General features: G+C 41.2%; 1 protein-coding gene across 1 annotated transcript in view; it reads right to left on the reverse strand.

Moving 5' to 3' along the window:
- Positions 1 to 2,442: 2,442 nt before the first annotated feature.
- The window catches only part of LOC142496684 (HEAT repeat-containing protein 5B-like), a gene marked incomplete at its 5' end in the record, with an annotated part of 43,047 nt that continues 33,423 nt past the window's right edge, over positions 2,443 to 12,066 (reverse strand). The window contains 5 exons of the mRNA XM_075603490.1: positions 2,443 to 5,787; positions 6,123 to 6,228; positions 7,826 to 8,001; positions 8,793 to 8,956; positions 9,295 to 9,298. Of these exons, the coding sequence (XP_075459605.1) occupies positions 5,674 to 5,787; positions 6,123 to 6,228; positions 7,826 to 8,001; positions 8,793 to 8,956; positions 9,295 to 9,298 (564 nt within the window). The remainder of the gene's footprint in view (positions 5,788 to 6,122; positions 6,229 to 7,825; positions 8,002 to 8,792; positions 8,957 to 9,294; positions 9,299 to 12,066) is intronic.

A 12,066-nucleotide genomic window follows, 5' to 3' on the forward strand; every position in this document is an offset into this window, starting at 1 on the left:
ATCTCTAAAAGGATTACACGCAGGCGCAGTGAGGCTTTGTAGGTTGGCTATGGACGGATTAAGAACACAATGGCAAGATTCAGAAAATGAATGACTCTGTGGAGAGGGGGGGGGGTTGGGTGACTCATGCACAGTTAGCAGCTAGCTCCCATCTCTAAAAGGATTACACGCAGGCGCAGTGAGGCTTTGTAGGTCGGCTATGGACGGATTAAGAACACAATGGCAAGATTCAGAAAATTAATGACTCCGTGGAGAGGGGGGGGTGTTGGGTGACTCATGCGCAGTAAGCAGCTAGCTCCCATCTCTTAAAGGATTACACACAGGTGCAGTGAGGCTTTGTAGGTCGGCTATGGATGGATTAAGAACACAATGGCAAGATTCAGAAAATTAACGACTCCGTGGAATTTCAAATCCTTGAGCTAGCGTTCGTGGGGGAGGGGGCTGCAGGGTACAGCTGCATGAAGTTCAAAGCTAAAGACATACTTTGATTCCAAAAGGCAATTCATCATAATAATACACCCCCAAATACAGTACGTAAAAAGCACACAAATCAACCATGTGCAGTCAAACGCACAGGGTCGCAGTCAAAAGCACAGATTGAATATCATAATACAGTAAGATAGGTTTTGCAGGCTTGTGGAGAAAAAAAAATTACAATAATTTTTTTTTTAATTTTTAATTTTTTTTTTGGTCACTCACTCACTCAGGCAAGCAAGCAGTGGTGGGCGAAGTTGCAGGCACATGCGCAGTAAATTCCTGCTGTCAAGCAGGGATGTGATTGAAACCAGACACACGTTCAAAGGAATGGTGTGGGAGAGATGTACTGCATTGCACAGAAGATAAGAAGTTGAAATACCCTGCAGTTTAGTTAATTATCCTGAGCGAGGGGAGAGCGCTGTATATGCCGAAATGTGACACTGTTACAGTACTGTACACACCTATGCGTTTCAACAATTTTCAAATGTGACATACCATACAGCAGCACAGCACTGCAAATGCATGTATACTTTAAATATGCAAATTTACAATTACTGCGCGCGCACACAGACTGTGTACTGACGTATGTTGAACCGCAAAGGTATTAGACTTCCAAGACAACAGCTCCCCTGAGTTTTTACACGGCATTGCAGTATTGCAGACAGCGAGAATAAAATGCTAATATTACAAGCGCGAAAATAACGCAGTTCACTCCGGGTGAAAATGACAAAAAAACGCACCTAACCGGGATAATCTGAGAGCCGCTGATCTAGCCATTTTAGACTCAGATCGGCCGCCACTGTATTTATAGCACAGAATACAGATATGAGCAATATAGAAAAGGCTTAACCATGTGCTAAAACTATTGGTTGTAACATATTAAAAATGCACTTCCTTTGCTATGTTTACAAAATTACTCACATCACAAATGTATGGTGTAAATGAGCTGAAGTCTCTGTGGCAATCTCAGTACCACTCCTAAACCATAGTGTATGTTGGCTCTGACTCCTGGAGTTATTATTAGCTGACTTTTGTGTTATTGCAGTGACCTATTGTATTTTTTTTTTTATAAGTGACTATGTCTTCCTTTGTTTATGGCAAATAATGTCCCTCCTTTTAGATACTATAACTATATTGCTCTTAATTACTTTTTTTAGGCCCAATGCCAGCTTTGTATGACCTTGAACATGTGACTTTAGCTTCCTACTCTTGTGGTGTTAAAAAATGAATTGAATGCATTGAAAACTCTTTGTCTAGAACAGGGGTGCGCAAACTGGGGGGGGGGGGGCGCGGGATTTTTTTGGGGGGCGCAGAGGGTTGCAGAGGCCCCACGCTCTTCCCCTAGGCTTTTAAATTAAAGGCCTCTGCAACTTAAATTTACCGGGATTCAGCTGGCTTCTGGACGAATCGCCATGGCAATGCGGCATCAAATGACGCAGCGGGGTCACGTGACGTAATGTCACATGACCCGTGGCGTCATTTGACGCCGGTTCACACGAAAGGGGGGAGGGGGCAAGTGCCGGGGCTGGGAGGCAGGGGGGCGCAGCGCAGAAACTTTGCGCACCCCTGGTCTAGAACAAGTGCTGTATTTTTCAGTGTGTGCAATTTGAATTAAAGTACATTGGTACCACTAGATATCATAAACTAATAATTATTTGAGTTTCTTATATGTAAATTTGGAATGTATACTGTTATCAAGTATTAGTCAGAAATGTTTTTCTTGCGTAAAGTTCCTAAATATAGTCAGTATAATAATTCAATATATCTGAGCAGGGAGTTTAAACTATGGGGATCTGCAAATCATTTACTAATGAATCAGACAGATTGTGTAATTTCTCCATTGTCAAAAATCAACTAAAAAAAATGCCCATATTAAAGACCATCATTTTTTACATCTCGACATAACCCAAGCTTTAACATAACAATGTAAAAAAAACTAAAAATCATAAGGTCAAAACCCACTGATTTAATTTACAATTTTATTTCACATTGTGTATGTTTTATGTATTTAATTTGAGTAAACTTGAATGCAGATTGCTGGGAAACATCAATAAAGTATATTTATGCCAGGGTGCCAAAGGTAGAACACAATGATCATAAAACGATTCATTAGATTGGTGGGGAAAAACATACTACCCTTTCCCATAAATAAATAAATAAATAAATAAATGTATGTACAGTATTTGAAGCACATGGAAATACATGGAGGAGCAGTATAGGAAGCACATGGAGGTACAGTATATGACGCACATGGGAGGTGCTGTAAGGAATCACATGGAGTTACAGTATAGGAACCACATGGAGGTACAGCATATAAAGCATATGGATGTACTGCACTGTATTATTTTATTTATTTATTTATAAAATGTTTTACCAGGAAGTAATACATTGAGAGTTACCTCTCGTTTTCAAGTATGTCCTGGACATAGTTAATATGACAAATAATACATGGTTACAAATACAGTTACATAAATGAACAGGGTATACATTATATACTGTACAATAGATTGCATGCACAGTTAGAGAAGATGTATATTATAAGCTTATGTAACAGTTACAGACCAGATTAAAATGTGAGACAGCCTTAGTTTTGAAAGAACTTAGACTGGTGGCGGATGTGAGAGTCTCCAGTATGTTTTTCCAGTTTTGGGGTGCACGGTAAGAGAAGGAGGTGCGGCCGGATACTTTGTTGAGCCTTGGGACCATGAACAGTCTTTTGGAGTCTGATCTCAGATGATAAGTGCTGCATGTGGTAGGGGTGAGGAGCTTGTTCACATAGATAGCTTGACCAGAAAGTATTTGAAGGCAAGACAGAAAAGGTGAACTTTGCACCTAGACTCGAGTGATGACCAATCTAGTTCTTTGAGCATTTCGCAGTGATGTGTGTTGTAGTTGCATTGGAGAACGAAATGACAAATTGAATTGTAGAGGGTGTCAAGTTTGCTAAGGTGGGTTTGGGGCATATAAAGCACATGGAAATACAGTATAGGAAGTACATGCAGGAGCGGTACAGGAAGCACATGGAGGTACAGTATATGAAGAACATGGAGGTACAGTATAGGAAGTACATGTTGGTACAGTATACTAAGCACATGGAGGTACAGTATAGGAAGCATATGGAGGTACACTATAGGAAGCACGTAATGTACAATATTGGAATCACTTGAAGGTACCGTATGGGAAGCACAATGAGATACTGTATAGAATCAGAAGCCCATGGAGGTATAATTATTAAGTACATGGAGATACAGTATATGAAGCATATGGAGATACAGTATATGAAGATCATGAAGGCACAGTATATGACACACATTGAGGTACAGTATAGGAAGCATATGGAGATACAGTATATCAAGCAAATGGAGATACATTATATGCCACCACAGAACTGGCAGAAAAACTTTCTTGTGAAAGTTGGTGTCAAGATGCTTTCTAAGTAAGATATTCATAATTGATGCTTGATGAATTTCAAAAATCCTCCAACTTTCACATATTTCTACTTCTTATCTTCTCTCAATCACATACGCTGATAAAGGTAAAGCAAAATAAGTTCACAATAACGAGATACTAATATAGTTCCCAGGCATAATGAATTCCAGACTCAAACACCTCATATGATGCATGTCTATGCCGTCTAGAGAACATAAACAATAACATATATTTAAAAAGTTGACAAAAAACAGAATAACTATTTGAATTACTCTTCACTTTGCTGGAGATTGGTACAGCTCACCAGATACTTGATATCACATGTGCTGAAAGGATAATTTGAATTCTTTATGGTATCACAGGTCTAATTTGAGTTAATTTAGGCTGTAGTTGAAAACAAAAGTACATACTAATGTATCTTTCAGGTAGCGCACATACAGTAAAAGTAAGCTATTCAAAATTAAATTACCATGCAAACCGCAACTTGCCTCTTGCAATGTTACATATATTTCCATAAACTCTTCTTGATACCGTAACCGGTTGAGATAACTTTTTTAATAGAGCAGGCTTTATTATTTAAGTTACATTTCCCATTTCCCAAGGCCTTAGTGTATCTTCAAACTGCAATATTGTTGCTTTCATTTTTATCTAGAATATGGGCAAACTACTAATGTACCATATGCAAACCAGCCAAAAAATATTAATGATCTCTATGCTGAAAATTGTGCTTTAACAGTTCAGGCAAGGAGCAGTGCAGATTCATAGTAGTATAATGCTCATGGTCATACCAAACTAACCTTACCCACTTGCAGTGCAAATATGACGATGTTACTCTGTATTTCTCAGATGGGAAATAAACCTTACAAACCGATCTCTCGTATACAGTATATTTTCTCAATTGGATGGACCAAAAGCAGGGAGCCCTGACAAAGTATCATCTCATAATTCAATACATTTGAACTTTATTACTACATTTTTTGTTGCTTCCGCTAAAATTTCTAACGTCATCTGTAAAAATGTGTGCGTTGTTCATCTAGGATCTTGTCATCCTGTTAAAAAATCCACCCAGGTTAGAACAGATGTAGAAGATTTAATTGCTCCTGCTGATAACATATCACACTATAACGCAGAATATCCCACTTTAATGCAATAAACTTTACTACATCTGTATATACTAAGGATGGACACGGTCCAAATGGAATTTTTGTCAAACCAAAACACGAAAATATTTTACAACCAAAACAAAAATCAAAACATAATTTTTTTTAGCTCTTGACATTTTGACAATAAATATCATGTGATATTTGTAGCAACCGGACATCCACTGACAATGCGCATTGTAACCTGTTGAGAAGTTTCTTGATCGATTTTAAGGATGCATGAATACATTTCTCTTTTATGCTATTCAGCACAGTTGTCACAGCCTAGTGGAAAAATTCTGAAATCCTTTGTGATGTACTCATGAGGAAACAATTTTTTTACTGTCTGAGAAATACAGAGTGCCGCCCTATCTTTGTCCTACATGTGGGTAAGGTATGTTTCAATATAATCAATAACAATTAAACTGGTATCATGTTAGTAAAAATAGTAATTTTAAATTAGCCAATTTTACTGCATGTAATGTTACAATATAATCATTGTGTCAGTACGAGTTTAAATTATTGTGATAACGAAATATCTATCCATTTGTTCATCTGTTGTACAGATGTAGCCAGACTGTCGCCAGAGCCGGACGAAGAAAAGCAAAATGCTGTTGCTCCATAAAAGCTATGGCTCTCTGTGTGTGGGGGGAGGGTGGTGGTAACTTTTTTGTTTTTGATGGATCCCCCATGGAGAGATTTCCTGCTGCCGGGTGATGTTACACTGGCTACTTCTGTAGGCCTGTAAAAAAGATTGAAAATAATTTGGAACTTAAAAAAATACACTGCTCCCTCATTATTCCTGTGGATTGTGCAGAGGAGTTTTCCATTTACGTTCAAGACCCTTCCTGTTTGTATGTTGATCTAGAATGGGAGCTTAACCTAGGGGTATCACTGATTGCCACTAAAAGTGAAATAAAATGTATAGATTGAAAGTATGTAGACGATACACAGGTTATGAGCTGTAAGCCTCAAAGAAAACCTTACATTCTTGAAATATCCTCTGTGCATCACAGAGAGAGGTGATAAACATATGTACATTTTACATGTTATTTATCAGTATGGTATTGTCCCTACCTTTAGTGCACTAAGCACAGCTGTGAAAATATTCAGCTGCACAGCCTGCTGGCGAACTCCTTTAGCTTGCTTGACACATTCAGCAAAATGATCCAACATTTGCAGCCTGTAATAAACACAAAAACACAACAGCAACTTGTTGCAATGGGTCTTACACAGCAAAATTCGACACTAAACAGACCATTCATTTCATATCCATCATTTATTATTACTACCCGTAGGCACAATGAGAAAGCAGGAATTGCAGCAGCAGCTGAACAAAATGGCCAAGTAATGAAAAAGGAGACCACATTATACAGATGTAGCAAGAGTAATTGTTTCCCGGCACCGGGGCAAGCTGAAGTTGTGCGTACCACCTCGTCACCAGTCGATTACATCAGGGGGAGTGACGGCGCCTGTGCATTGGAGTGGAAACCTCACAGCTGTGTCTGTAGTTGCATCAACTCCAATGCACAGGCCCCGTCACGCCCCCTAACTTAATCGACTGGTGACTAGGTGGTCTGAATCGACAGAGCGTGCTGTGTGACCAGAGACTACTTACCATCCGAACAAGCGGCGTCAGCCGACATGGAGCAGATTGCTGTATTGGGATGTTGCTCACAGCGCGATTTTACTCTGCCAGATTGTAAGTGGCATTTTATTTTTGGGTAGTAAACCTTTTTTTTACAGTACTTCACCATATTGTGCTATTATTAATTTTCAGGACCGGTTTTCTTCTCTGTTCATTGAATTGGACATTCACCTCTGATTTCGACTTAGTAGAATAGTCTTCATTTTCCCTTTTTACTATTTATTTAGTATGTATATCTTTTTCCTAGTTATTTGCGCTTCTGTCATTTCTCTTTATATTTCTCTCTTGAGGATCTTGTGGGACCTTAGATAATAAGCAGCACCTACTAGGAGCACTATTACATGTTATATTATTCTCACGTGTAATTTGGAGGTGTTACAGGTGTGCACACCAATTCTTTTGAGAAATATATATATATATTTAGTAACTGGGCTTTGTTTTATAAATGCCAATGTTAAGAGTTACATAGCTGAACGCAAAGTAGGAGCAAATTTGAACGTGTCAACATTGCAGGAAAAAAAAAACCTGCAAAAGGTATTGTTTAAAAACAAAACAAAAACACAGAACATTAAAATAAAACAATATTAAAATTCAACGGCAAGAGAGATTTTTTTTTTGAAATACAACAAGAAATTATGTTTTTAAATTGATGCTCTAAATGTTCTTCCAGAACGGAGAATAGGCCTGATCTCCCCCCCTGCTCGCGCCCCCCCACCCTCCTCCCACTCGGCTCCGGCATCAAATGACGAAGCAGAGTCATGTGACGTCATGTTGCCATAGCAACACAACGTCACGTGACCCCACAGCATCATTTGACGCCGGGTTGCCATCGAGTCATATTGCTGGAAGCCAAATCAAGGTAAGGGAATTTACAGAGGCCTTGTGCGGCCCCCTAGCATTTAATTTAAATGCATTCGGGGAAGCACTGGGCCTGTGTAAACACAACGTCCCCCCTAGGGGGCGCACCCCCCAGTTTGCGCACCCCTGGTTTAGAGCTTGAACTAGCATCACATTTTGCTAGGACGTCTCCTTTGCAGAAACTCTGCCTTCAGTAACACTCACCTGAAAGTGACCCAGTTGCTTTAGCAACTGCTTCCCAATTTGCTGCCGCAAATTGAAATGCCACACTGACCTGTGCTTGGATGACACGTGAGGGAACACCACCCCAAAGAGAGCCACAGAAGCATCGATCACAGACACTCCTAGCGGGAGGGGGCCAGGCACAGCTTCTCCGGCTGGGATGCGCAGATATATTGAGGAAGGGTCATGTTCTAAAGCCCCACTTCCAGATGCACTGTTGGGCTGCAGCTGCACAACATGCAAATATCAATTAATAAAAGCAGCAACAGAATAAAACATCTGTGTCACAATCCCCCATAAACCCTCTCTGCCCCCTCCCCCCCCTTGAAGGTTGCGAGTACTGTACCAACCAATGAGAAAACAATTCTCTGGTCTTAAGATGGAAGCTGTACAGCCAACTGGGAAAAATAAGACTGACCTTACAAGAAACAAGCCAAAGACAAGTCTTAGGCCTTGTCCAGGGTGGCGCTGAGCGGGCGCTCCCGCTGGCCGCGATGAAACACATTGCTGCAATGTGTGTGGCCAGCGTGAGCGAGCGTGGCGCTTACCTGCTTGGCGAGACAACCAAATTTGATATAGCTGCTCACTGATGCGTCACGTGAGCAGCTCGCCCAATGAGGGCGAAAGAATAGGAATAATTATAAAGAATTCTAAAATACGAACGCTGAAAGGGGGATGACCCAATCTGGTCTGTTCCATCACAGGGGTAAAATAACCAGAATTATACATGCCCACTGAGTCAAATGACAAACTGGGAAACTGGAAATGTAAGCAGAAATAAGGGTAGTAAACCCCATCATACACTTCCAGCGACAGTGCCTTTTCACAATAAGCTTACAAAAATAATTTAACACTCATTTCGGTACGATTGTTTTGTGAAGGCATCACCCAGCTTTAACTTGGTTCGTTCAATTTGGGACCACACTGATCATGCAACAATCAAGATCATTCGCTACCTTTTGTAGGGGGAGGGGAGGGGGGTGAGAAATATTGTTTGTCACTCCACATCAATCCCATACCTGATCTTCAATGGATTTGTGGTCAGTCTCCTGCAGCCACGAGCCAAGCAGCACACTGTCATCATAGTGACACAGAGAGCGGAGGAGGGATGTGGTGGTATTGGAAGAGTTGTCGGTTAAGGTGAACTCTGCCACTAGCTCACGAAGAAGCACGTTGAAGTTTCCTATACAAAAGAATGGATATTTAGGTATACATGAATATTTAGAAGAGATAAGAAAACTGTTAATAAATTAAAACAAAATACCATTGCAGATACAAATTAGAGGCTCATTCTATGTTCCTATCACACAGGATGTGAGAACTGGTGGGGGGGGGGGAGAGGAGAGGGGTAGGGACCTTTATTCGTGAATACCAAGGTCAAAAACAAGAAGTTGAGAATGACAATTCCAATACGAGAATCTTGTCACATTTTATTGTTTCTTCCTGAGGCTCAAAAACATTGTTGTTCCCAGTTAAGATCCTGGAGCTAGAAGTCCACCAAGTTTTCTATATCAACTTAGCCATTCTTAAAAAAAGAGAACATTAAGAGGTTATCTTTACCTTCTGTGACATAGTCCAAAGATGTTAGGCAGCTTTCTGCCCCGTTTTAGAGCAGAAAGTGCAGGAATAGTTAAAAATGATCCGTTCCACAGCTTCACATTAACTCAGGCAGCTGGATGGAAAATCCAGACCACAGATTACAATGGCTCTAGTTCTCCCTTACCTGCTCTTCTAATCACATGCACAGGTATTTAGAGCAGAGAGGTTTTGCATTTCACTCTCTCTCCTTAGAGCCTGGGGGCTGGGGGTGTCGCTACTCTCCTGCATCCAGTATCGAGGTTGACGGCCTCTCCACGTATGACAGTACCAGAGGATTTGCCTGGACACCACGAACAGATAAGACAAAACAAATGATTACTGCTGTTGCTAAAAGACTGCTGTATCTTGTGTCCCTAAATGAGAGAGCATTGTTTTAAGCTGGGGAACCAGTTTAGTTGGCCAGCAGCTGTTAGAGAGACTGATTCTGATGTGTAGTTAGATCCCTGAAAGGGATAGGATTTGCTTATATGATTTTGGTTTTATTTCTTGAAATAACAGTGTGGGAAATATTGTAACACTGAAATGTGTGAACTGCTGAATGAAAGTATCTGAGTACCTCTAACCTACACATGTTAAAGCTGCAGTACCTTAATTGGATGAAAATAAAGCAGGCAGAAGCCTGAGTTAAGCAGCATAATACTTTGCATGATCCTGTTTGTTGTATAATTAACCCTAGAAGACTGTGTCGGGAAGAACCCAGACAGACGTCAGCACTACAAAAGAGGGGCGTTTGTCACATATGGTGGAGAATGCGGGTCGACACTAAAAAGTCTGTGGGTTTGCAAATAAATGCGGGGGTTTAAAATGGCCGCCCAGCTGAACTAAAGTACAGATGCTATGAGTGAAGTCTGTCCCACTGTGTATATCAGTTGTGCTTCTAGCATACACAGAGAATGTGCGAAGTGTGGATGCAATAGCACTTGAACCCAAACAGAAAACCAAAATGTTTCGCTGAAGAAAAAAAAAAAAAATTGCATCTTGCCAGTGCTGTTTGTAAAGCTAATGCCTTTTGCTGAAGTGAGTGAATTTGCAGCTAGCAAGTGCTGTATGCAAGTTGCTGAAGTGAGTGAAATTGCAGCTAGCAGATTGTCCCTGCCGGGTTTCTAAAATGGCCGACGTGAAATGTTTGTTTTGTAATGTACATAATCATGAAAAGCAGTGTCCCTTCAGGCCATACGATGATGATGATGATGGCGACTCGTATGTGGCCCCTGGAGGAGAGCCGTACCCACAGATGAATTTAGTATGCTGGGCCTGTCATAAAGTAGGTCACATGGAAGATGTGTGCCCCAAAATTTTCAAAGACAAACAGCTGCAAAAACAAGCAACGCCCTATGTGTGCAAGCAAGATGTGGAAGCTGATACCAGTGAGCGTGTGCCCAGTACCACTGATATCTCTGGAGCTAATAAAGCAAAAAGAAAGAAGAAGAAAAAGAAAACTGTCCCTCAAGTCACAGGGGAAGTGACCGAGCCACTTGAACCTGCGCTATCAGGACATGCGTCAGAAAGGCGCCAAGATGTGCTGCATACCGGAGTGACCAGCAGAATTGTCACGGGAACAGTGGCAAAGGAAAAGGAGGAGCAAAGGGAAGCTGAATCCTTGAACCAGGATAAAGAGGCTTTGGTTTCTGCACTCCAAGCTGCCCGCCATGATTATGAAGTCCTGCGGCAGGGATTGATGAAGGAGCGAGAATGTTGGAAGAAGGAGAAAGAATCTAACAATAAGGTGCGAGAATGTTGGAACAAGGAGCGAGAACCGAACGCCGAGTTACAGAGGTGTATACTCCCAGCTTTACAAGAGCACGAGGCTTTGAAGAAAACAGAGTCTCTCTTACGGAGTGAGCTGGAAGAGGTGACGACTAATCTGGAAAAGGCCAACACCGTAATTGCCACCATGGATGAAAAACAGATTAAGTCTGACAAATTGATTGCTATCCTAAAACAGAAATACGGGAAGGCTCTACAAGAGGTTCATGCGCTCAGCACAGAGGTGCAACACTTACGCCTGGAGGGCCACGGTCTGAACACAGAGCTGGGAATGTTGAAGCAAACCCATGAGAATGCCCTAAGTGAGTTAGAGACTGTAAAGCAAGAAAATGAGACTCTGAAATTGGAAAATTCAGATTTGACTGACCAAGCAGAAAAAGTAAAGAAACAGTTGACTCAGGAAAAATTAGAAGTGCAGGAAGCACTGATGCACACTCAGAGCCAGCACCAGGAAGAAATGGACGCTCTGAGAACAGAATTGCGACATGTATGCACAAAACAGAATTCTCTCGTGGAGGAACTTAACATTTTGAAAAAGGAGAAAAGCATTAGAATAATTCAGAAGCACTGCAAAGCTCTTGTCCAAGGAAGAAGGGAAAGAGAAAATTATCGGCGTAAACGCGCCGCAACTATCATCCTACAGGCTGCCTACAGAGGGATGAAAATTCGTCGGTTCAATCACCGGAATAAAGCAGCCTGTGTTCTTCAATCATTCTACCGTGCCCGCATGGTACGAAACAGGTTCCTCATTATGAAAGGAGCAACTATAAAAATCCAGTCTTTGACTAGGATGACACAGAACAGGATTCGCTATCAAACCCTGAGAAATGCGTCACTGGTTATCCAGCGGTACTTCCGCCTGAATAAATGTAGACCTCAGGAAAGAGAGGTCCAAGACTACATGCCTGCCGGCTGCAAAGGTAAAAT

Source organism: Ascaphus truei, chromosome 1, assembly GCF_040206685.1.
Source record: "Ascaphus truei isolate aAscTru1 chromosome 1, aAscTru1.hap1, whole genome shotgun sequence".
NCBI classification, from domain to species: domain Eukaryota; kingdom Metazoa; phylum Chordata; class Amphibia; order Anura; family Ascaphidae; genus Ascaphus; species Ascaphus truei.